At 44.4% G+C, this 25,059-nt stretch overlaps 1 protein-coding gene across 1 annotated transcript in view; it reads left to right on the top strand.

Moving 5' to 3' along the window:
* The window catches only part of EXOC4 (exocyst complex component 4), a 362,178-nt gene that overhangs the window by 13,955 nt on the left and 323,164 nt on the right, over positions 1 to 25,059 (top strand). The window contains exons 2-3 of the mRNA XM_071424195.1: positions 8,207 to 8,396; positions 15,020 to 15,214. Of these exons, the coding sequence (XP_071280296.1) occupies positions 8,207 to 8,396; positions 15,020 to 15,214 (385 nt within the window). The remainder of the gene's footprint in view (positions 1 to 8,206; positions 8,397 to 15,019; positions 15,215 to 25,059) is intronic.

The raw sequence follows: 25,059 nt of genomic DNA on the forward strand, positions 1-25,059 counted from the left end.
GGGCAGCCATTGCAGAACTTGATCCCCCTTGCTGGAAAAGCTTTTTCCTGTAGGGGGATACAGCATGGGTAAATGGAGGTGGTATAGAATGTATTCTTACCCCCTAAAGAGTTGCAGCTGAACCAATTACTAAAGATTAGGAGCAGGCCTAATGTTAACAGGCCACACTTGTAGCCAATAAGAAGAGTGTTATAAAAGAGTGGATTGGTGGGAACTGGAGTCAGTTGGCTGCTCTGAGGAGTGGAAGAGTCAGTGCCTAGAGGAGCTGCCTACAAGAACCATCAAGGAGGTACAAAACTCTGGCAATATGGAACCCTTGCAATGTAAAGACAACAGAGCTCTTGCACTATAATGACAACATTTTCCTGCTCTCCAGCCTGAATTTCCCTTGGCACAGCTCGAGGCTGTGTGCTCTGGCTGTGTCAGTGCTGCTGGAGAAAGAGCCCAAGGGCAGCTGAGCCCAGGCACCTTTCAGGAGCTGCAGAGAGCGATGGGGGCAGCCCTGAGTCTCCTTTGCTGCAGGCTGAGCACCCCCAGCTCCCTCAGGGGCTCCTCTCAGGCTTTGTGTTCCCAGCCCCTCTCCAGCCTCGCTGCCCCTCTGGCCCTGCTCAGTGTCCCCAGGCCCTTCCCAGGCTGAGGGGCCAGAGCTGGGCACAGCCCTGGAGCTGAGCCCTCCCCGTGCCCAGGGCAGGGCACAGTGACCTCCCTGCTGTGCTGCCCTCACTGCTGACACTGCCAGGGCACAGTGACCTCCCTGCTGTGCTGCCCTCACTGCTGACACTGCCAGGGCACAGTGACCTCCCTGCTGTGCTGCCCCTCACTGCTGACACTGCCAAGGCACAGTGACCTCCCTGCTGTGCTGCCCTCACTGCTGACACTGCCAGGGCACAGTGACCTCCCTGCTGTGCTGCCCTCACTGCTGACACTGCCAGGGCACAGTGACCTCCCTGCTGTGCTGTCCTCACTGCTGACACTGCCAGGGCACAGTGACCTCCCTGCTGTGCTGCCCCTCACTGCTGACACTGCCAGGTGCCATTGGCTCCTTGGCCACCAGGGCACACCAGGGCTCCTGTCCTGCTGCCCACCAGGTCCCTCTGTGCCTGGCACTGCCCCAGCCACACCATCCTCAGCCTGTGGCACTGCAGGGGTTGTTGTGGCCAAAGTGCAGCACTGGGCATTTGGACTTACTAAACTTCATACAATTTCCTGTTTTCCCACTTTGTGCTGAGCTTCTTGGTCTGGGGACTGAGCAGACAAATCTGGTGTGCATTTCATCCACATCAAAGCTCTTTTTGTAGGAGTTTGGTGCAGATAAGCTGCCCACATTTGTGGGAGCAGGAGTGATACACAGAATAAAGATTAACCTGTGTGTGATGTGTGTTTTCTGGTGGGATTGACAATGTTAAATCTTGTTTTGAGGCTGGGATGCTTTTGAGGCTGGAAAATAGCATTTTTACAGAGGGAGGTGAGTGGTTTCATAGTTCTGCAGCTGATCATGCCTCTAGCATTGCTGTGCTCCTGGATTTATCTGTTGTGCCACATGATGAGTGGTACAATGGTGTTTGTTTCCTTTTGCTGCTGACTAGCTCAGTAAACATCATGTTCTCTCAGCTCCCAACAATAATAGAAGTGTATTAGCTTGTGGAGAAATGATAACTTATTTTCTGTCCTTTTACAGCATCTGCCTGTTGTTCTCTTGTGTTGTTTGAATGCTGGAGAGGTTCCTTTTTCTTCCTTTCCTCCCCAGATTAATTCATCACAGTGTGGGAGTAATTTTGGACAGAAGATGAGACTGGATGGTAGTTGTTCATTGGGCACATGAACATCTGGGCCAGATCTATGGAAAGCATTGATTTGTAAAGGCACAAAGAGCTATCCAACACTGCCTGTAGTGTGAAATAATTTCCTGCAGAGTGTATGGAGTGTGCTGGTGTTAGATGTTGCTGGGACCAGATAAATTACATTGGTTTGTAGAGAAAAATTCTTTTATCCCTGTAGAATGCATGGCATTTTTGAAGCTCTTGTCTGAATTTCTGTGGTAAGTACACACCACAATTTTATACCTTATAAAAATGAGACATGGTGTGACTTCCTTCAAGAGACACAGAACAGCTGGGATTGAAAGGGCCCTCAAAGCCCATCCAGTTCAGTGGGCTGGGACACCTTCCAGGAGCTCCAAGCCCCAGTGTCCAGCCTGGCCTTGGACATTGCAGGGATGCAGGGGCAGCCCCAGCTGCTCTGGCAATCCCAGCCCAGCCAGGAATTCCTCATTGCCAAGATCCCATCCCTGGCTGCCCTCTGGCACTGGGAGCCATTCCCTGGGTGCTGTCCCTGCAGGCCTTGGCCCCAGTCCCTCTGCAGCTCTCCTGGAGCCCCTGCAGGCCTGCAATGTGCTGGAAGCTCTCCCTGGATCCCTCCCTTCTCCAGGGGAACATTCCCAGCTCTCCCAGCCTGACATTGGATCCATCTCCTCTCCAAGACATTCATGGACCCAGGGCCTTCACTTGGAATCTCAGCAAACCATGAAGGGTCTCCCTTCCCTTTTTCTCTCTTTTCTCTCTCCATTTTCCATAAAAATCCCTTGGGATGGATTCTGAGTGTCCCAAATCCCAGAATCCCAGAGCAGTTTGGATGGGAAGGGACCACAAAGCTCATTCCAGGGACACCTGCCCTATCCCAGGGTGCTCCAATCCTTCCTTGGACACTCCAGGGATGCAGGGGCAGCCCCAGCTGCTCTGGCAATTCCAGCCCAGCCAGGAATTCCTCATTGCCAAGATCCCATCCCTGGCTGCCCTCTGGCACTGGGAGCCATTCCCTGGGTGCTGTCCCTGCAGGCCTTGGCCCCAGTCCCTCTGCAGCTCTCCTGGAGCCCCTGCAGGCCTGCAATGTGCTGGAAGCTCTCCCTGGATCCTTCCCCTCTCCAGGTGAGCACCCCCAGCTCTCCCAGCCTGTCTTCTCAAAACCAAGCATTTTACTGACAGAACCATTTCATTTTGCTCCTCAGAGGAGAATTCTGAGGTCTGTGCAGGGGAAATCTTTAATACCACAAGTGGGTTTTTCAACTGCTTCTGAGTACTTAGTTGAGCATTTATAATAAGTACATAAATCAAAAATCTTGCCTTTCTCTTCACTAAAAAGTGGATTACCCTCTAGCTTTTGATGGTTACAGTCTGTGGAGGTGCTTTAAGAGGACAGGTGAGAGTGAATTCAGACTTCTGGGTTGTGGCACTTTGTCCCTTCACCTGAGGTGCTGAAGCAGGAAGATTCTTGGAGAGCTTGGAGTTCATTCAGGTTTTTAGAGAGGTGCAGCTTCGTGCAGAAGTGCTATGGCTGGCAGTTATATATATATAAAAATAGTACTTTTTCCTGTGTATTTACCTTTGGAAATGAGCTATTCCTGGCTTTCATGTGAGCTGTTGGAGGAAGCACTTGAAGGCTTTGGGTGTTTGCACAATGTCAAGGCTTCAGGACTCCTGAAAAAATCTTTCCATCTCCTCCCTCTGCTCATTGGGTTGGATGCTGGAAATAGGAGATGAAAAATGCTTGTGACCTACAGATCAACTTCTACTAAAATGAATAGTCCCAAAGGACTTTTTTTATTAATCTAATTCCAGTGTAAATTCAGTGACCTCAGGGAAATAACAAGGTTCATTTATTTTCTCCTGAGGAAAGTGCTGTACATCCCATGATAAAAACATTTCAGGATTGTGTCTGATCATCTCCTCAATCCTGTCTTCCATCTGTGGGAGTGACTCCAGTGAATGAAGCATTTTGCTTTTGTGTAATCTGTATTTTTAACTATGTAAAATCAGAAGTCTGTGAGTTTTGGCTCAATGAATTTCTCTTTCACCGTAGCATAAAAATGGCTCTCAGCAGACTCAGAGCCAGTTGGAATTATTGTAATCCTGGTGAGCTCTTGCTAATGAGACAGGCATCTGCAGCCATCCAGCTGCCAAGTACAAATTCCAGGTATCTTACAGAGGAGGAGGAGGATTCTCATTTGGAAAAAATCAAAATTAAAAAAAAAAACCACAACAAACAAGTGAAGTGCTCAGGAATCCCTCCTGGAAACCCCCACTGAGTTCATCATCTGCTACTAGGGATCTAAACTGATTTCCCTTCTGTTTGTCCTGTGTGTGGAATATTTTTCAGGGAGTTCTGAAACGCTGATGTATATTTATCATTGTTTCATAATCCTGTCCTGTTTTGTGATTCCCCCTTCAAAGTTCTTCCTGCAAAGTTCCTTTCTCAAACAATTTGGATCCTTTCTGTTTGACAAACACTGTGTTGACTTTTCTTCTTCCTTGCAACACATTTTAATAGGACTAAAATAAGCAGAGATGCCCTTGGCTTACTTTTCTGCAGTGTTAGCAGGAGCATGGATAAGCTCAAGAATATTAAGTATTCCTTGCTTTTCTCTTCTTTTTTTTTTGTACAGAGCAAGAAAAAGAAATGGCTCCTGTACCATGAGACTTAGATGAGAAATTCAGGTGTACAGAGTTTCAAATTCCAACTGATTAATCCAGACTCATTACCAGTGGAAATAACCAAATCTTAAACCCAAAACCTCACATTTCTAAAACTTACTGTGTTTTTCAGTAAAATGAAGGGGAAAAAAAAAATATCTCTGTTACTTTTTTCCATTTGGGTCTTGGGTTTTGGTTTAAACTCTTACCCTGTCTGCGAGGAAATAATCTACAAATTAAGGTATTTAAGGTGTTTAAGGCAACCTTAAGGTGTTTAAGGCAAATTCAAGCGAGTGGAGAGCTAAGAAAAAACCTGTTGGGGGAAATTTGTTGTTGTGTGGAAGTTTTTTATCCTTTTTGGTGTAGCATGTGGTGCCTGGGAACATTATTTAGTGATGACCTTGGCATTGCTGGGTTAATGGTTGGGCTCCATGATCTTAGAGGTCTTTTCCAACCTTAATAATTCTGTGGTGTTTTGAACCAGAACAGATTAAAGGACTGTAAATAAAGACAAGATTTTTGGTCAGAATGTGAGTGTGGTATTTTTAGTGGTGGTTGTTCCCACAGTATATTCCCAACCCAGGTAATTAAGTGTAGTGGTTTTGGTTTGTTAATTTGAGATTTCATTACTTTTTAGGTTTCTTGGTTAATGTACTAATTAGTGTGTTAGGTTTGGTGTTGGTTAATTACTAATGTACTTATTTTTTGTTGTGAGATAGGATTAGAAGAAAGGTAAAGTAGGTTTAAAATTTTAAAAGTGTATAAAGATAAATTAATTAATAGTAACTAAAAGAAGGAGTAATAAGAATTAAAAGCAGGATCTTCCCAATAGAGCTGTTTATTCTGCATCCACCAGAGGCAGCTGGAAATCCTGGAATGTGACAATTGACTGAGCCTGAAACTTTGGTTCATCTTGGTTTAGTTGCCCTTTCAAGGGTGAGAGGAGACCAGAGCTGTGCATGCTCATTTTTGATCTCAGTAGGAATCATCTGGTGGGATCTGCAATGTCTCTGATTTCCAGCTGTCCTGGCCTTGTCCTTCTGCCACTTTTGGGGTTTCTGAGATAGGAACTGCTGGGACCTCTCAGGCTTCCCAAGCAGCTCTGCTTTGCTGGGCAGATGTTTTTAGCAAAATGGATTTTTCCTATAGACAGGACAAGCTAAATTCAAATGCAAGGATAAAAAGACTGGGCAACACAATATAAATCTGCTTTAAAAATATGGCTGGGATTTGTTAGGAAGCCTGGGTTGGATGGGAATTTGCTGGAGCAGTGGAATCCTCATGGCATCCTCTGACATCAATGTGGTCTTAGCTTTGGAGAGAGATCTTCAGCTTTTGTAACCAACTGCAGATGGATTCTGTGGCAAATCCAGACTTGGGAAATTGAATTTGGTTTGATGAAAACTACCAACTTTCCTAGTCTGTGCTCTGGGTCTGTGCTGCTCCCTTGTCTGTCTCTGTGCAGGATCTCCTGTGCTCTGTGCTGCAGGTCACTGAGGATGGATGTTTTCATTAACTGCTGGGACAGGCAGCTCCAAACTCAAACAAAATGGCAATTCCTGAGCTGGATATTCCTTGTGTCCAGTGTAGCCATGCTGAAGAACATTGTTCCAGCAGAAATAAGCAGTTCTTGACAAAGAAAATGGATTTATCTGCAGGAGCTCTTAACAGGGGATGACTTTATGCCAGCCTTGCACGTGATTTTCATTTTAGTCTTGCAATGGTTTGGATTGGAAGGGACTTCAAGATGGTCATGGGCAGGGAGCCTTTCACTAAAATTAATATTTTATGGGCCCTGAGCAACCTTGTCTAGTGTTCCTACTTCTCAGAGCCTTTTTAAAGAGCTTTGGCTAAAATGTAATTTAATTTTGTTTTGTGAAAAGCTGATTTAAGACAAAATTAAAAGACTTGGGAGTAGAATATTAATGTAGTAGCATGAGAAAGGATTCCTGTTTCTGTAGCTACCATGCAGCATGGAACATGAAATGCAGTGAGTTTTATGCTTTGGAATAAGCTGCTTTGAGGGGACACTCATGGGGGGCTGCAGCTTCTTCAGGAGGGGCAGCTCTGATCTGTGCTCTCTGTGACAGGGACAGGTCCTGAGGGACTTTATTTCAATTATCTGCAGGTGCTTTAGAGGTACCTGGGGCTGTGTCAGGGGAGGCTGAGGTTGGATATCAGGAAAAGGTTCTTGGCTGCTCTTTCTGGGATTTTTATCCTCTCAAAGGGAGAAGGAGAAGATTGCATTGATTCTTGGATAGAAGATTGGAGTGACATCAGGCAGTTTTGAGTTATGTCCAGTTTCACAGAGTTTTCAGCAGTTTTGTTGCAATCTCCAACTTAATTGATCTCAATAAAAATAATCTTACTACATGATGTTAGAGGTTAAAATAATTGAGGGGGGGGGAAATAGGGTCATGGGGCCTTTTCTTGTTGTATTGCTACATGTTTGAAAACTGACTGATGGAAGACCTGGATAGATTTGTGATGGATTTCTCTGTGTCCCTGTGCCATCCCTTACCTTTGGCAGATAAGTTACAGGAACTGCAAAGTTGCACAAGTTGTACTGATTCTGAAGACTAAAGTCAGGATTTTTTCCTTATAGCTCTTCATAAATAATAAATCAAGAAATATTTCAGATGTTACATTGTGCCTGTATTAATGACTGTCTGGCAATGTGATAATCAACAGAGAACTTTCCCTGAAAAGGGAAAAGAAAAGCTCTGAAGGTGTGGGAATCAGAAAAATAGAAACTTCCACAGACATGGAAGGGTTTGATTTGCAGCCTTGGGAGAAGCTTGGATTGATGTAGAAATACAAGGCACAGATATTAAGCAGAAAAATAATAAACTTATATTTCTATAGTTGTAAGTAAGAATATGCCTTAAATAAGGGAGAAACTATATTGATAAAATAGTGAAAAGTTTAGGGGTGTGGTTGTATAGAATAAGCTGAGAGTTTAGAAGTTATAATAGAATTATATTTGTGCATGTGAGACAGAAGCCTATTGGACAAAAGTATCTGCAGTACAGAAGTAAGTGTAGGTGATAGGTTAGAAAAGCAAAATAAAGGCTGTAGCAATTGTCTATTGGTTTAGAAAGTTCTATATTGCCTTGTAACAAAGAAATTTGTGACTACTCTTGATCTATGGCCGACTGCTCGCTCCTTTAAAATCTCAAAGCCTCTCAGACTGATGTTTATGTGAGCAATAAATTGTTTTCAGCCCCAAAATGGTCCCATCCTGTGGTGGTGTTCACAGGGGTCCCAGGACGAGGGAAGAGATGAGAACCTTGACTCCATGTTTCAGAAGGCTGATTTATTATTTTACTATATATATTATATTAAAAGAAAATTATATACTAAAACTACACTAAAGAATAAAAGAAAGGAATGGAATGATAACAAAATCTTGTGGCTGCTCACAGCCTCCACACAGGTGGCTGTCATTGGTCATCAAACAAAAACAATTTCACATGCTGGGTAAACAATTCTCCAAATCACATTCCAAAGCAGCAAAACATGGAGAAGCTGAAGCTTCCCAGCTTCTCAGGAGAAAAGATCCTGGCAAAAGGATTTTTCAGAAAATATGTCAGTGACACCATCCCTTCATTACAAGCGGCGACGATGATAATATGAAGGGTTTGAAAACTGTCAGAGTAACAAACCACAGCTTTGATGGGTTTTATTTTCTCACAGTGCATATAAACTCCAAATAACTTTTGCCATCTTGGTGCCCTCAGGACTTTATCCACCAGCGATGACGTGGAGGACAGGGAGAACGAGAAGGGGCGGCTGGAGGAGGCGTACGAGAAGTGCGACCGCGACCTGGACGAGCTGATCGTGCAGCACTACACGGAGCTGACCACGGCCATCCGCACCTACCAGAGCATCACCGAGCGCATCACCAACTCCCGCAACAAGATCAAGCAGGTGCCAGCCCTCAGGGTCCTCTCTTTGGCACGTGGGATGTGGATTTGGGGAGTTTAGATATGTTGTGTGTTGGTTTGGAAAGCCAGGTGTCTGCTGAGGAAGGCAGGAGCCTTCCCAGAAACGGAAAATGTAAATAAAACCCCTCCCTCTGAATTGTTCTAATTTTGAAATGAAGGGGCTCTCAGGCAAAGATATGGGAATAGGAATAGCAGTTCTTCATTAGGGGAATATGTGGGAATGGGAATAGTTCTTTACTAGGAAAAGATATGGGAATAAGAATAACAGTTCTTTATTAGGGAAATATATAGGAATGGGAATAGTTCTTTACTAGGAAAAGATATGGGAATAGGAATAACAGTTCTTTATTAGGGAAATATATAGGAATGGGAATAGTTCTTTATTAGGAAAAGATATGAGAATAGGAATAACAGTTCTTTATTAGGGAAATATGTGGGAATGGGAATAGTTCTTTACTAGGAAAAGATCTGGGAATAGGAATAGCAGTTCTTTACTAGGAAAATGAAAAATACAAATGCAATAGTACAAACCAACCCACTGTGAGAGTGAGAGCAGGAGCTGCCCCCTGTGTGTCAGGGGGTGGCACAGCCCCATCCCATGGGGGCTCAGCCCTCCTGCAGTGCCAGCTGTGGCTCTGCTGGAGCAGGGATCCTGCACAAGGGGGGAGTTTTCCTCTGCAGCTCCAGGGCTGCTGGAGATGGGCCTGGGCTCCCTCTGGCCATGCAGGGCAGCAGAAGCTGCTCCTCTGGCAATGCACTGGGCAAAGGCTGCTGTGCTGTGCCCAGGCTCAGATTGGATCCAGGTAGGAATGCTTGGCTCCTCCCCTGGGCAATGCAGCATCTCCCCATGGGATGCTGGGATTGGATCAGCCCTGCAGGGACACTCAGTGGCCATGGACAGCAGAGATCTCCTGCAGGGAGGATTGGCTGTGGGAGAGATAAAGAAAAAACTGCCCCATGAACAGAGAGAACTGCCCCAGCTCTGACAGATGGCAATTGAATACAATCCCCCAGCCACATCTTTCAACCTAAGACAGATTGCTATAGTGACAATATTAGTGACAGTGCTTTATGTGTTTCACTGTACACAACAATTGATGAGCAAAACCATCAAAGAAGTCTTTTCCCTTCGAGAGAGGGGGAAATGTGGGAAGTGGATTTGTAGAGAATTCTCAAAGCCTGACAGAGAGCTCACATCTGCATGCAAACGCTGAGATGAGAAATGCTGAGTTAGAAATGCCCTGGAATGGGACAGACATTGCTGAGAGAGAAATGGAACTGGAACCAAGTTCCAAAAGGTGGCTTTGCAAATAAGACTGGATACTTTGGAGAAACAGAACTGTGAAAGATGCATTGCAGTGGGACCCACCTGGGGTAATTTTAGATGATTGGCTTTAAGGCATTTACAGCATGGTGTGGCTAAAGCTGACAGACCAAGAAACACTTATAATGTCTTCTAATTAAGAAATAATTGGCTTCTGATGGTGTCAATTATAACATCTGTATTGTCACACCCTTCACATGAGACTGAAAATGGAATAAAAGTTTTTAGAACACCTCTCAGCTGCCCCATCTGTGGGTCAGAAAAGACCATAACCCAACATGTATGAGCTCCATAGGCTGTGCTCCAGCTGCAAATCTCCATATTTCCTGGCTGCTGTTTTATCAGTGGTTTTGCTACCAGTAACCACCAGTGATGGAAGCTCCAATGTCCTGTTTTATGCTTTTGTTTCTCCCTCTGTTTTTCCAGCTTCTCAGCATCATTTTCAATGGAATGAAAATTGAGTTGAGAAACTTCTGTTACCACTAAATTCCTGCTAAATTCCCACCTGGAGTATTGTGTCCAGCCCTGTTGAACAGGTCCAGAGGAGGCCCCAGAGCTGCTGCAGGGCTGGAGCCCCTCTGCTCTGGAGCCAGGCTGGGAGAGCTGGGGGTGCTCCCCTGGAGAGGAGAAGGCTCCAGGGAGAGCTTCCAGCACATTGCAGGCCTGCAGGGGCTCCAGGAGAGCTGCAGAGGGGCTGGGGCCAAGGCCTGCAGGGACAGCACCCAGGGAATGACTCCCAGTGCCAGAGGGCAGGCATGGATGTGTGGTGGTGTTTGCAGAGGTCCCAGGATGAGGGAAGAGATGAAAATCTTGACTCCATATTTCAGAGGCTGATTTATTATTTAATGAAGTTATATTATATTAAAAGAAAATGATGTATTAAAACTATATTAAAAGAATGGAAGAAATGATTTCATCAAAAGGCTTGAAAGGAAAGAAGAGGAATGGAATGATAATAAAATCTTGACTGACCAGAGAGTCCAAGCCAGCTGTGATTGGCCATTAATTAAAAGCAACCAAGCTGGACCAATCCCAGATGCACCTATTGCATTCCACAGCAGCAGATAATCATTGTTTTTCTTTTCCTCTGAGGCTTCTCAGCTTCTCAGGAGAAAAATCCTGGCAAAGGGATTTTTCAGGAAATATAGTGACATGGATGGGATCTTGGCAATGAGGAATTCCTGGCTGGGCTGGAATTCCCAGAGCAGCTGGGGCTGCCCCTGCATCCCTGCAGTGTCCAAGGCCAGGCTGGACACTGGAGCTGGAGCAGCCTGGGATGGTGGGAGGTGTCCCTGCCCATGGCAGGGGTTGAATGATGATTTTTAAGCTTTCAGCCCCACATCTTTGCATGACTCTAATTGTAAGCCAGGCCTGAATAGCAGTGACTCTGTCACTGCAGGACTTTCCAGTCCCACCATTGTCCCAGGCTCTGTCTTACTGGCAGCACTTTCAGCAGGATCTCCCTGAGAACAGAAGTTGTTAAAAGTCAAACTGAGAGGTGGATGTGAAGCACAAAGCTCTGCAGTGCCCCTGTTCATTTATTGTCTGGGCATGTTGCTCTCAGGTTTTTGAAGTCTCCAGGGCTGCTGAGCTCACACCTTTCCATCCCCTCTTTTCATGTTTTGCTATCTTGGCCTTCAGCCACCTCCTGAATAGTCTGGGTGATTCATCATCTTGCTTTTTGCTCACAGAATATGAATTTTGATGCTATTTCCAAGCTCAGCTGTGTTGTGTGAATGCCCATGAACTCTGTGCCCCTGAATCTTTCTGCATTTTGAGTGCTCACACTTTAGGGTATGGTGCCAGTAAATAACTCTGGCACTCGTGGCTGGGGACTTGTTTGAGCTGCTCTGTCCCTGCAGCAGAGCAGAGTTCTTTGGGCTCCTATTTTGCACTTCCTGTGCAGTTTGCTGTACCTAAACTTTGCAAAACAGGCACTGAATTTTTCTTACTTTAATTTGCTTCCTGGCTCTGTGGCAGTCTCAGCTTAAAACCTTTCCCAGAAGTGCTTTAGGAGAACCAAATTTTTACCCTTGGTGGGTTACACACTGACCCTTCTGGCTTTGAAAATTCATTTAACATTTTCAAAGAAAATGAGAGCATTCTGCTGCTTTCCAAGGGTAAGAGTTCATCCCAGGATTTATGGACAAAGCTCAGCACTCTGAAAGCAGAGATCAATTCCACTACATTTGAAATCAACTGTAGGCAGTGTTCTGGTTTCACACAGTGTGCAAAGCTTTGCAGAGGTCAACACAAGCAGAGAGTGGTGTGACCTTAGGGTCCCACCTACAAGAATGACTGTGAGGGTGAGGCACCTTTTGGTATTTAAGTTTGCTTATTGGTTTTGGTCAATATGTATTGAAGTGGTTTTGACCTGATCTCACAGGAGGCCCCAGATCTGGTTTGTCATCAATCTGTGTTACACTCCCAGCCTTGCTCTTCATGTTCCCCTCTGTGCAAGGTGGGAGTTGTACAAGGGGCAGATATTCCAGATCCTTCTGGGGCTCAGAATCTCTGCTGCTCACAGTGACCCTGAGATGTGTTAGAAAGTCTCTTTTCCCAGCCCAGCAGTTGAAGAAGGTGTCAGAGCTCTTCTGTTCTCATTCTCAAGGTTGTTTATTGTTTCTTATCTATAACATTCTTTCTCTGGCCTGCTGAGGTCTGTCCAGCAGGTCAGACAGAGCCACACTGCCTGCCCCTGGGGCAGTGTTATCTTTTTATACTAAAAACTACATGTACATTATTTACCATAACTTCCCAATACCTATCCCCTGTGTTAGACAGTGAGCTTCTGCCTTAAACCAATCCAAAAGTGCCAACATCACCCAGAAGATGGAGGCCAGGAAGAAGGACAGGGTACACCCAAATTCCTCCATTTTGGGACCCCATTCTAAAAACCCCAAAAATCTATTTTTCACCCCATGACAAACTAACTGTTACTCTACTTAAACTCTCTTGACTTGTAATTCTTCATATAAAGGTGGTAATTTGCTCTATGCATCAAAATCAAAGGCACAGGGGTGTCTTGGGCTCTGTGCCAAGGTCTCTGAGCCCCCTGGCAGGGGCTGGAGCCATCCAGGACAGCCAGAGGGATGTCCTGGCTTCTGACATCTGGGGATTTGCCTTCTGTAGTCAATTCTTGTGTGGACTCCTGGTGGGAAAGGCTTAGTTTTGGGTTTAGCTACAGAGGTGTTGCCTCTGAAAAACTGAATTATGAAGCAGAACCAACTTGGGCTCACAAGGGGAGGTATTTTTTTTAGGATCTGCTGTTCATTCCTTGCTCTGCTTCCAGTATCACGGGCTGGGGTCTCTGTACAAATCACAGACAGGACAGGGCTGCTTGGAACGTGCCTTGAGCTGTTTGATTTTCCAGCATCAGCCTCATTCCATGGCTATGACAATGGGGAGATGCCCTCAGCTCACATCCCAGGCAGCAGACCAAGAACTCAATGTCACAACTCACTTTAGCAGTTTTTTGACCAATCCCACAAAGCAGAAGCACATTGTCAGTGGTTCCATCCAACCACTCTAAGCACAGGTACCTTTGGTTAAACAATGCCTGCTTATTTCAAACCCAAACCTGCTTGTGAGCCTTCAAACACAATGCACAGAGCTCTGTTATTAACTCAGAACTCCCTCATATCTCACCAGATGAACTTTTCTGCAGCTTAGGGATTTATTCTAGACAAGCATTAATACACAGACCATTGTCCTATTTGTCCTTACTTTTCTACTTCTTACATAATTTTTCTGCTGCCCAATCTCATGGCTGCTGCTCAGCTCTAATCACAGTTCTGCTGTCTCTGAGGCTGCCTTTTGCAGCTTTTTCAAAACCCTCTGAATTTATGGATTCCCACACCCAGATGTGGATGGAGCTGATGATCTTGCTTGCAAGGACAGGAGCAGGAATGTCTGCTGAGATTCCTCCTGGCCCCACGGTTGTTTGCTGACCTAATTTGGCTCTCTGTAGCAGCAGTCCACTGATGAAGCTGTGCCAGGCCAGTGGAACATTTCCAATTAATGTATTGAACAGGGATTAGATGTGAAATGATCTCAGTGTGTGTTTCTCTTTGCCTCTGCTTTTTAGGACCCTCCTAGATGAGGGTTTTTTGTTGGCTGAGGATTTTTCCATGCTTCTCTTTTTCAGAAGGACATTTTGGAGTGCAGTTTAGAAATCTCAAACTCTCCTGCCTCTGGACAGAGGCTGTTTTATGGAGCAGTTTTTATTTACCAGTGTCCAGTATTGGTCCACTGATGTGTTTTTCACATAGATTTTTTTTTTTTAACTGCTTTCAGGTGAACAAGGTAGGGGAAAGTGCAGTTGAAGTGGGATTTGTGGAGTGCTTTAAAGGCTCATTATTTAAAAATAAATTGAAGGGCTCCTTCTGAGTGTCTCTCTTCATGTGTAATTCAGTGAGAGTTCAGCCTGAGAAAAGGTTGGGCCCCAAGTATTCATAACTTATCACAAAACAAGAGTGGTGTGAAGGCAATGTGTGAAGCTGTGCTGCTAATTGCTTCCACATTTTAGTATGGATTGTTGATTTGCATTAAGCAGGAAAAGCTAGGTTACACTGACCTTACCAGGGAGAATCTGAAAGCAGGGAATGCTGTGAGCTGAGGGAATGGAGAAGGAAAACTCTTGGTGTTGCCTAAATGGAGAAAAATTAAATAGTTTGCCACTTGGATGATGGCATGAGGCTCAGAACCAAACTGCATGGCAGCACGAAAGGGTTTGTAATGGCTTGATAAATAATGGAAATGCTGATTTGAACTCATAAATGTTCTTATTGAAACTTCTCTTCTAAAAAAAACCTGGTATTACTCAAGTTATTGGGAAAATGATTTTACTCATAGCTGGTCTTGTTTCAGAGAAAAAACACCAAACTTGAAGAAAGGAGGAGACTGCCAAAAGATTTAATAGGCAGATGGAAAATGTTTGCAGCAGAAAAATTAGTGGTGGCTTATTTGCTTCCATAGAAAATTAGATTCTTGCTGTTTGCCAAAATACTGAATTGATTTTTGGGAAATGGGTTTGGATTGTGGTACTTCAGCTAAATTTTCACATTAAAGAACATTTCACTGTGAGAGAAGTTCAGTTTTTAGGGTCTGGAAAGTTCCCCTTAGCCAAGACAGCACGAAGAAAACCAAATTTGCTTTTACCCCGGTGATATTTCTGGAATTCCTAATAAAGTAAATTTGGAATTCCTAATGAAACCAAAGTGGGGAAGGGCTGCTCTCAGTTGCAGGGCCAGATGTCATTAACCCTTGCTGTGCTGCTGCAGGTGAAGGAGAACCTGCTGTCCTGCAAGATGCTGCTGCACTGCAAGCGGGACGAGCTGCGCAAGCTGTGGATCGAGGGCATCGAGCACAAGCACGTCCTGAACCTCCTGGATGAGATTGAGAACATCAAGCAGGTCCCTCAGAAGCTGGAGCAGTGCATGGCCAGCAAGCGCTACCTCAACGCCACTGACATGCTGGTACTCCTTTTTTGGCACCCTTTTTTGGCACCCTTTTTTGTCACCTTTTTTGTCACCCTTTTTTGTCCCCTCCCTTTGGCCCCCGTTTTTTGGCCCCTCTTTTTTTTGCCCCCGTTTTTGTCCCCCCTCCATCCCCTGTTTGCCACCTTTCCATCCCCTTTTTGATCCCCTCTTTTTGTCCCCCCTTTTTTTCCCCCCCTTTTTCCCTCCCCTTTTTGTCCCTCCTCCATCCCCTTTTTGCCCTCTTCCCCCCCCTTTTTTGTCCCCCCCCTTTTTTGTCCCCCCCCTTTTTTGTCCCCCCCCTTTTCTCCCCCTTTTCTCCCCCTTTCCGTCCCCCTTTTTGTCCCCCTGTTTTTGTCCCCCCCCCTTTTTTGGCCCCCCCTTTTTGGCCCCCCCTTTTTGTCCCCCCGTTTTTGTCCCCCCCTTTTCTGTCCCCCATTTTTGTCCTCCCCCCCTTTTTTTGCCCCCCCTCTTTTTCTGTCCCTCCTTTTTTGGTCATCCCCTTTTTTTGTCCCCCTTCTACCCCCTTTCCGCTCCTTTTTTGTCCCCTTTCCATCCCCTTTTTGCTCCTTTTTTGCCCCCTTTCCACCCCTTTTTTGCCCCCTTTCCATCCCTTTTCCATCCCCTTTTTCCCCCTTTCCATCCCCTTTTTGCCCTCCTTCCATCCCCTTTTTTGCCCTCTTTCCACCCCTTTTTTGCCCTCTTTCCACCCCTTTTTTGTCCCTTTCTGCCCCCTTTCTGCTCCCTTTTTGCCCCCTTTCCACCCCTTTTTTGCCCCCTTTCCATCCCCCTTTTTGCCCCCTTTCCATCCCCTTTTTGCCCCCTTTCTGCCCCTTTTCCCTCCCATCTCCTTCTTTTGCAGTCTCATGCTTTATTTCAAAATTAATTTTCCAGACCCCTGCCTAGATCATAATTTTTCTTAAAATCTTACCAATTATTTCAAACTCATTTTTATAATAGAAGGAACTGTCCTGTGTCCCTCTCTTCCATCCCCAGAATGCACTCACAGCTTTGGGCATTATTCACAGGGGAGCTTCTTGCACAGTTTAGGTGGGTTTGCCTCATTGGCTGCATGAGAGGACAAAGTCTGAAGGTTTAGGTTGGGCATGAGGAGGAATTTCTTCACCATAAGGGTGATCAGAGGTGGGAATGAACTGCCAGGAGGGGTTTGGAGTCCCCACTCCTGGAGGTGTACATGGAATTCTGGATGTGGCACTCAGTGGGAATTTGCCATAGGTTGGATTTGACATCTCACACATCTTTTCCAACCTAATTGGATTTGTGACTTGGTGATTTCTTTTCTGCTTACTTCCAGCTCCTGGTTAATCTCTTTTTCTCCCTTCCTTCAAGTGTTTTTTCTCTTCAGTTCCATCTCTTTTATTAGCTTGCCTTACAGTTCCATTCTTGTCCAGTACAGTAAAATCAGGGTGCCCCTGATGAAGGAATGGTTGGCATCTGACTCCAGTGATTCAGAATGCTGAACAATTGCTTTATTAAAACTGTATTATATTACATTATACTACACTACATTAAAGAGATACTATACTATAAAAAATACTAAAGAAAACTCATGACAGTCAGGACACAGCTTTTTCCAATTGGTCAAGGAAGTAAAATAATTCTAAGCAGAATCCAATTGACAAATCACTTCAGGTAAACAATCTTCCTAACACATTCCACATGTGCAAAAACAACAGGAGCAGAAAATAGAGAAAAAATTTGTTTTTCTCTTCTTCTCTCTGTGCTTCTCTAGAAAAAAAAACAACTTTGAGAGAGAGAATTATGTCTCTCTGTTCAGAGAATTTGAATGCCATAGTCCAGGAGTTTCCTGGACTTCTCTAATTACAATCTTTCTTTTTCTGAACTTAACAAGCACATTTCCTGAGCAGGCTCCAGTCCTTCCTTTCCTGGAACTGTCTTTAGGAATTAAAAACAAGAGAGGTGATTTTTCTCTTCTCAGTCCTGACATGTGGAATGCTCAGTCCAGTCCTGGCCTCTCCAGTAAAGACAGGTGGAGTTCCTGGCTCCAGGCCAGTGGGGGATTACAGGGATGGTTAAGGAGCATCTCACACGTGGAGAGAGGCTGAGAGAACCCTCAGGGAGATGTTTTTGATGATTATTATGGTTTCATGGGAGGGTGCAAAGAAAACAGGGCCAGACTCTCCTTTATGGTGCCCAGGGATGGGAGAAGAGGAATGAGCACAGCCTGAAGCACAGGGAATAGTTTGACCCTAAACCAGCCCTTTTAAAATGTAGGGATGGTTGAACACTTGAAAAGTTCAAGCTCCATAGACCCAGAGAGGTTTTGGAGTCTCCCTGTGTGGAAAATTTCCAAATCCAGGCTGGACATGGCTCTAGGTGCCCGTGCTTGGGCAGGGAAGTGGATTTGATATTCTCCACAGGTCCTTTCCATCCTGAACCACAAAAAGTAGAGGCAAAAGTGCTATCTCTGTTTCTTACAGGAGAAAGAGCTGAAAATTGTCACCCTGAGCTTTAATTTCCTCCTTTTTTGCTTCATCTTCTTTCACCTTAAACATGATTTTGTAAACCTTACCTTGTTCTCTGTGCTGGATTCCCCACAGCTGGAGGCCGCTCCCATCCCATGGCCTGTGGAACCCACCTGTTTTTTGTTGTTTCTGTCACATCCTCATGTCTGGTTCCATTCTGCCACCTCCTTCCTTTTGTTTTTCTGTTCCTCCTCTTCTCCTGTGCCAGCCCTGCTGCAGTCACAGGATCCTGGAATGGTTTGGGTTGGAAAGGACCTGAAATCCCATCCAGTGCCACCCCTGCCATGGCAGGGACACCTCCCACTGTCCCAGGCTGCTCCAAGCCCTGCCCAGCCTGGCCTTGAGCAGCTCCAGAAATGAGAGAATCCAAGTGTGGTGTTTGCCTGATATTTTCAATTGTCAGGTGGGAAAAAGGAGGTGGAAATTAAGGATGTCCAGTGTAGGTACCAAAACATGATACTCACAGTTGCCATCAGTATGAGTTGAAATGTTGGTGCTTTTTTCACCAGTTTGTTTGGTTTGGTTGCTTTTTGGGTTGTTTTTTTGTTTTTTTTTTTTATTTTTTGTTTGTTTGGTTGGTTTTTTGTTTGTTTTTTTGTGGGTTCCTTTTTGATTTAAAAATATTCTTTTCAAAATGCCAGAACAAATAATCTATTTCCTATTGGAAATCCGTGTTAGGAAATGTAAAAAGAAAAATAACCTTGCTTAAGATTTCTCATACATTATGCTTTAGAAATGGTTTTCAACCTGTGTATTTGATATTTACTGCTTTGCAATGTTTTGTATATGGTTATTTTAAATATAAACACTTCTGTGTATATAAATATGTGTGCTTGAGTAAAGTTGCCTGTGGCTATGAGGGAGAGACAGCATTAGATCTCTCTGATTTATAGACCTCTGCAGCATTTCTGCTGCTGCTCTGGTTGTTTTTTTGTTTTCAGCATGGCAAATATTTTCTAATAAATCAAATAGTAATGATATAAAAAGCAGCTGTTAGTTCATGAGCTTTTTTGAATATATATCAAGGAATGCAGAGAAACCTCAAGTGGAAATTGAACACTCAATTTCAGCCACTCATTGACACTTGCAATTCTCATTTGAAGACAAATGTGCCTGTATAAAGAAACAGTAATTCACCTGCATTTGGAGCTTTTCCCTGGCCAAAAATCACTGCAGGCTCATTGGCTTTTGCCATCTTGTGTTAACAGAGCTGTGATGTTGTAATCACTCACTGGCTGGGGATAATTCCCTTCTCCTTTGATATGATAGGAACATTATGTAAAATCATTGCTGATCTGTCAGGGAGGCACAGTGTCCATAGATCTGCCTGTCCTTTGGTTTCATCCCTCAAGGTAAGCAGCTGCTGGTGGCTCAGGAGAAGCCCAGAGTGCTCTGAGCAGGAGTTTGCAGCCCTCCCCCTGCACTTGCAGCCCTGATTGATGCTGTTCCTGTAGCCCTGTGATCCATGCAGTAGGAATCAGACCTTTGCATCATTCCAGCCTGCTGCATCCCATCCCTGCAGCCTGCTCTTTGTATTCCACTCACATTAATTGAAGTAATTTTGCCACTGAAGCGTGTTTCAAACCTCTGCATTTAAATTGAAATTTTAATTCCCTTATTGTTTGGAAAAGAAGGCTGAGGATGGCTTGTTACAGGTTTCATTATCACTCAAAACTCTCCAGCTGCTGGTTCTAATGTGCAGTGACTGAGTAATGCAGGCAAGGATTGTTAATAAAAGACTGGCAGCTTTTCCCAGTTGGATAAACACAATGCAGAGGTACTTTGTGACAGCTTACATTTGTATGAAGTTAATTTTTTTAAGTGACAGCTTTTTTTTTTTCCTTTCTGATTCTGTATCCAGCCAGAGCAGCACACAAATATCAGGTGTTCCTGTTGTGTGTTCTTCCAGCATCTTGATAATTCCAGGAGCACAGGCAGTAGGATCAGGTTTGCTGTCCTATAATTGCACATTACAGGGTGTCTAAAAGAACCCATTTCCAGCATCCTTTGAATTGTGAAGCTTTGGAGAATTTGGGAATGTCTGGAACAGCTAAAATGCCTATTGGAGCTGGAATGCATTATACTTATTTTCCATTTCTTTATGTGCCTTTTTGATAGAGTGAGTTTGTACATTTGCCTGAAATGGAGCTGCTTTTTCACACACTGAATTACTGCCAGCAATATTCACTTTTATGGGGCACTTCAGTGCACGTGCAGCCATTTGTGGGTGGTTTTTGTTTAATATAAAACAAGAGAAGGGTTCAGGGGGGACCTCCTGGCTCTGCACAAGTCCCTGACAAGAGGGGACAGGAGGAGGAAATGGCCTCAAGCTGGGCCAGGGGAGCCTCAGGGGGTATTTTGGGGAGAATTTCTTCATGGAAAGAGCAGTGGTGATGGAGTCCCCATCCCTGGAGGGATTTGAAGCCATGTGCACATGGCATTTGGGGACATGGGGCAGTGGTGGCCTTGGCAGTGCTGGGAATGGTTGGACTCCATGATCTGAGAGCTCTTTTCCAACCGCAATCATTCCATAATTCTGTGATCTGCTACTGAGGGCAAATTCTGAACCAGGAGGAGCTTCCTGAGGACAGTCTGCAGGGAGGGGAGTGAGCAGGGGCCAGGGACACTGTCACTTCCCACTGTCACATCAGGGACACTGATGTCACTTCCCTGGGAGCCTGGGCTTGGCTGCTGGCATGAGGAATCCAAGTTCTTGCAGAGGAGAAGCTCTGGAAGTGCTCCACAGCACCAGAAGCCAGAGCAGAGATCAGCAGTGGCCAGGACAGGGGATTCACCCTTGCAGGAAACAGTTTCATGTCCAATCTCCCCAGCACTGGGCTGTGCACTGATTATGCTCTGCATAGTAATTAATAAATTAATTAGCTCAAGATCGTGGAGATCTGTGCTGTAGCTTTAATTCTTCTGATTCCACTGTTGACCCATGAGGTCCCCATAGGGAAAACTTAATATTTGCCATTTGTTTCTATAATTTAAGAGCTGAAATGCTGAAAACAGTGAAGAAATATTGTTGAATAAAGCAATTTAAGGTCATGTCATATACTTGAACAAAACTCTTTAGGCTGCTTTGGTTTTGTGTCTGGATTTGCCCTTGAGGCAGGTAATAAACACTGAAACTGCAGAAATCTATCCATGGGATAAGAGGGAGGATCTTTGCTATTTCCACCTGAATTTTTTTTATTAGGAAGAATGAAGGTGGGAAGAAGGAAGGATGGAGCTTTTTGATTATTCTTCACTTCACTTCCCCCACCCTTGTGTTGCAGAGTGAGGAATTGGTGGTTTCCTCATGGGCTCATCCTTCTCCCGTGTCTTTTTCCCAGGAAATAAAAAGCTGTCAGTATTTTCTTTCTCCAGAAGCAGGGAATGCTCCAGCACCTACTTTTCTTTCTTTTCCAGTGTTAAAGACCTAAACTTTAGGTTTTTAATGTCAGGAAATTGATTATATTTTTATATATATCTGCTCTGCTTTGTGATGTGAGTAATAGCAGGAGGACTTTTTGGAGCTGATCACTTTCTCCCTGCATATTTGGCATTTTACAAAAAAAGTGGGTTTGTGTTTTTAAAGGCAGGACTTTACAACACAGCTGTGACTGGGGGACAGCAGGGGCAGAACAGGAAGGGCTGTTAAAAAGTGGAAATGCTGTGCAGAAATCATGGAATTCCAGAATGGTTTGGGTTGGAAGGGACCTTAAATCCCATCCCATCCATGGCAGGGACCCTTCCCACTGTCCCAGGCTGCTCCAGCCTGGCCTTGGACATTGCAGGGATCAGGGGCAGCCCCAGCTGCTCTGGGAATCCCTTCCCAAAATCCCAGCCCAGTCTCTCTCTCCCAGGGAATTCCCTCCATTCCCAGCTCTCCCAGCCTGGGATTGGATCCATCCCCACCCCGACTCCTCTCTAGGAAGGGATTTTGGGATCCGGGGGCTTCACTGGGAACCTCAGGACTCCAGGAAGGGTCTCCCTTCCCTTTTCCATCCCCAACTTCCATAAAAATCCCTCGGGATGGATTCTGAGTGTCCCAAATCCCAGAATGATTTGGGTGGGAAGGGACCTCCAAGCTCATTCCAGGGCCACCTCCCCTATCCCAGGCTGCTCCAATCCTTCCTGGGACATTCCAGGGATCCAGGGGCAGCCCCAGCTGCTCTGGGAAACAAATGAAGGTGGCACAGGAAAAGGAGATAGAGGAGAAATTTCAAGGCAGGGACAGCCTGGAGAACAGTGAGGACAAGGAGCCCCAGTTGCTGTGGGAAGAGGGAGTCAAACAAGGGCTTTAAAATATTGAAATGTTTCTGCTCTGTGTGCAAAATATTTACTCATCCCATAATGAGCATCTCATTCCAGAGCAGCTGGGGCTGCCCCTGCATCCCTGCAGTGTCCAAGGCCAGGCTGGAGCAGCCTGGGACAGTGGGAGGTGGCCCTGCCATGGATGAGGTTTAACAACCCAAATTCTGATTCTGTGTCCTCCTCAAGAACCTCCTCTGCATTCCATGTTAATCCTCTGGAAAATCCTTTGGAGTGCCCACATCTCCTTGCAAAACTGGCTGTTTGTAGCCCTGGGCATGGCAGAGATGTAAAAATCTCATTTTTATTCCCTGGCTGCAGCTGCCACCTGTGGCTGTCCTCAGGATGGCACAAGCAGAGCCTTTCAATTGAAAATGCCTTGTAGTGAGCAGAGTTCTTACACTTGCAGTAGCCTGGAATAATGAAATAAATAAAAATAACAATGCAGTTCTCAGCCTGTATTTTATTTACTGCCTGCCTTTCAGCTGGAACAAGGAAAATCAATAAAACCACTTTGATTTGGTTCCTGCATTCCTTAGTGCAGCTCTGGGATTCAGGTGCTGCCGTGGAAGAATTTGATATTTTGGAATTAAGTGGAGATAAGAGAGCTGGGTTTGTTTGGGATCCTGCAGAAATGAAACCTATTTAAATTTTCCTGTAAAAATCCAGAGCATCCTGGGTTTTTATAGGTAAATTTAAATCTTGGCTCTGCTTTGAAATTCTCTTTTGAGAAGTGAGAGCTCTCTCATTTCATGTGAGGTTTCTGTTCATTGGTAATGATTGGCAAATCTGATTTCTTAAGGTGAGGGACAGGTGAGGAAGAGGCACCTTGTTTTTTGTGAATTTTATTAATTCCCTGTGGACCTGGAATATGTTCTGGTGATTCCAAAAACCACAGAAATCATGGGCTTTGTGTGTCTGAAAGGTCTGGGGCCACCCAAGGAGGATCTGAGTTGAGTTGGATAGAATACTGATAAGTTCTTTATGCAGAAGGATTTGGGTTTTTATTCTTAGATCACTTTTCACCTCACTTCTCTATTTTTTCCTGTTTTTTCCTTAAATTTAAGAAATTTTTTTAATATTTAAGAATTTTTTTTATTTTTTCTTTCCTTAAGTACTGCTTTGATTATTTTTTAATAAACTTTAGGCTAGTTTTAAACACATTAGAACATGGAATTTCTGTCCCTTAAAAACACTTTTATTTTATTTCCCCTGGACACAGTTTCAATGACTTGCTCTCACTCTTTTCCTGCTGTAATTTGCTTTATCAGGGCAGTCTCTTGCAGGAAGTTTTAGTACCTAAAGCTGATTTTCATGGCCACATGCTTGACCCCAGCCCTCCTCAGAGCATCATCAGGGGGCTCTTGGCTCTGCTAATAACAACCCTTCATTTCAGCTGGTAAAAGCTTATTTATTAACAGATTTAATCAGAAATCAGGCTGTGGTGGAGGTGGAGCAGAGTTGGAATACAGAGGATGCTTTTCCAGCAGTCATTGGGCTGTCCAGGAATTCTTTTTTAAACTCTGGGATGTAGAAGAGAATTTTATCCCCAATAAAACATTGCAGCAACACCATGAAAAACTTGTTGAAGGGTTATGGGACACTATAAAATAATCCAGATTGAATAAATCTGGAGAAATAAATCTGATTGAACTGCTTTGAAAATGCAGCTTTAAAGCTGGCAGAAAGGTGTAATAAATTCAGTTTTCACTAAAGCATTTGAAACATTTGGGATGAAAATGGAAATGAGAAGTGAAAGGAAAAAGTCTTGGGTAATTCTGTCATGCCAGTGGATAATTCTGCCATTTCAGGGAAGTCATTTGTCCATAGTGGTGGAGAAATTGCAGAATTTGTGTTCAGGTCCAAGTGAGCAGTTGGATAAACCTCTTGTTTTTAGCCCCTCTCTTCCTTGAGCTCCACTTTTGGTTCCAGCACTTTGTTGCTAGAAAGACATTGATGAATTACAGGAGTGGAGGAGGAAGGGGAATGATTGATGGGTGACTGAGGCAAATGCAAAAGAATTAAATTTCTCTAGCTGGAGGAAAGGACAGCAAGTGAGGAACATAATTTTATAAATATTTAAAAGTTGGCAGAGGGAAAACAGTGTTTGGTCATTGCCATTGGAACACTTCAGAGAAATAAAAGCTGTTTGTCCTTTGTGTTAAGGTGTTTCAGCCAGGTCTGTCCAAAATCACCCTTTTACTTTTGTTTGTATATTTTTTTCTCTCCTTTCCCCCTTCAGATCAGTTTGCTTGTCCCAGGATGAGCTGTTTTCCTGCAAACTGAGCCCTTTTTTTGTGTGTGTAGCAAAGAATCTTTCCAAGTGATTTTCCAACCCTCTCAGCTTCAGTCATCTGTGTCAGTTCCCCCCCCTTTTTGTGCTTCATTTGCTCACAAATCCTTTCATGCCATGGAGGGGAGTCAGTTCAGCTCTTCCCAAAATATTGCAAAGGAACCATAATCATAATTTACAGCTCTTTCTTTGCTTTTTGCTTGTTGAGCCTTACAAGATTTTCAAAGGTCAACAAAATTGGGAGCAATTTCTTCCCTCACCTGAATATCCACCCAGTGCTGTCCATCAGCTCCTCATTAATCCTCATCCCCTGGGTTCCTTTGCTCCTTTCCCTGTTTTTAGGAAGATCAGGAATTTTCAGGAATATCATCACTCATCTCTGGTGCTTTTCCTGTTTTCCATGATTTTACCTGAAGAATCTCTGCTTTAGGATGACCAGGGTGGTTTTTAAGTTCAGGGTCATCTTAATAATTCCTATTCACTGATTTGTTTGGATGCCACCTCACACTGTGCTCTGGCAATTTGGTAGCAGACAATTCCCAAGCCTTGGATTTATTATTTTCAAAGTTTTCCTTGTATCCCATTATTTGGCTGGCCCATCCTCAAAGGCCATCACTTTTCAACTTCATCCTGATCCACCTTGCAACCAAAATACTGCAACAAATCTACAGATGAAACACAGCCTTGATAAAAACTTGATAGCCTTGATAAAACTTGTGTCAAGGTTGGAATTAAAAGATATTAAA

The sequence above is a fragment of the Agelaius tricolor genome, unplaced genomic scaffold (genome assembly GCF_023055355.1).
Source record: "Agelaius tricolor isolate 1412-34295 unplaced genomic scaffold, bAgeTri1.0.p SCAF_3, whole genome shotgun sequence".
Taxonomy (NCBI): Eukaryota; Metazoa; Chordata; class Aves; order Passeriformes; family Icteridae; genus Agelaius; species Agelaius tricolor.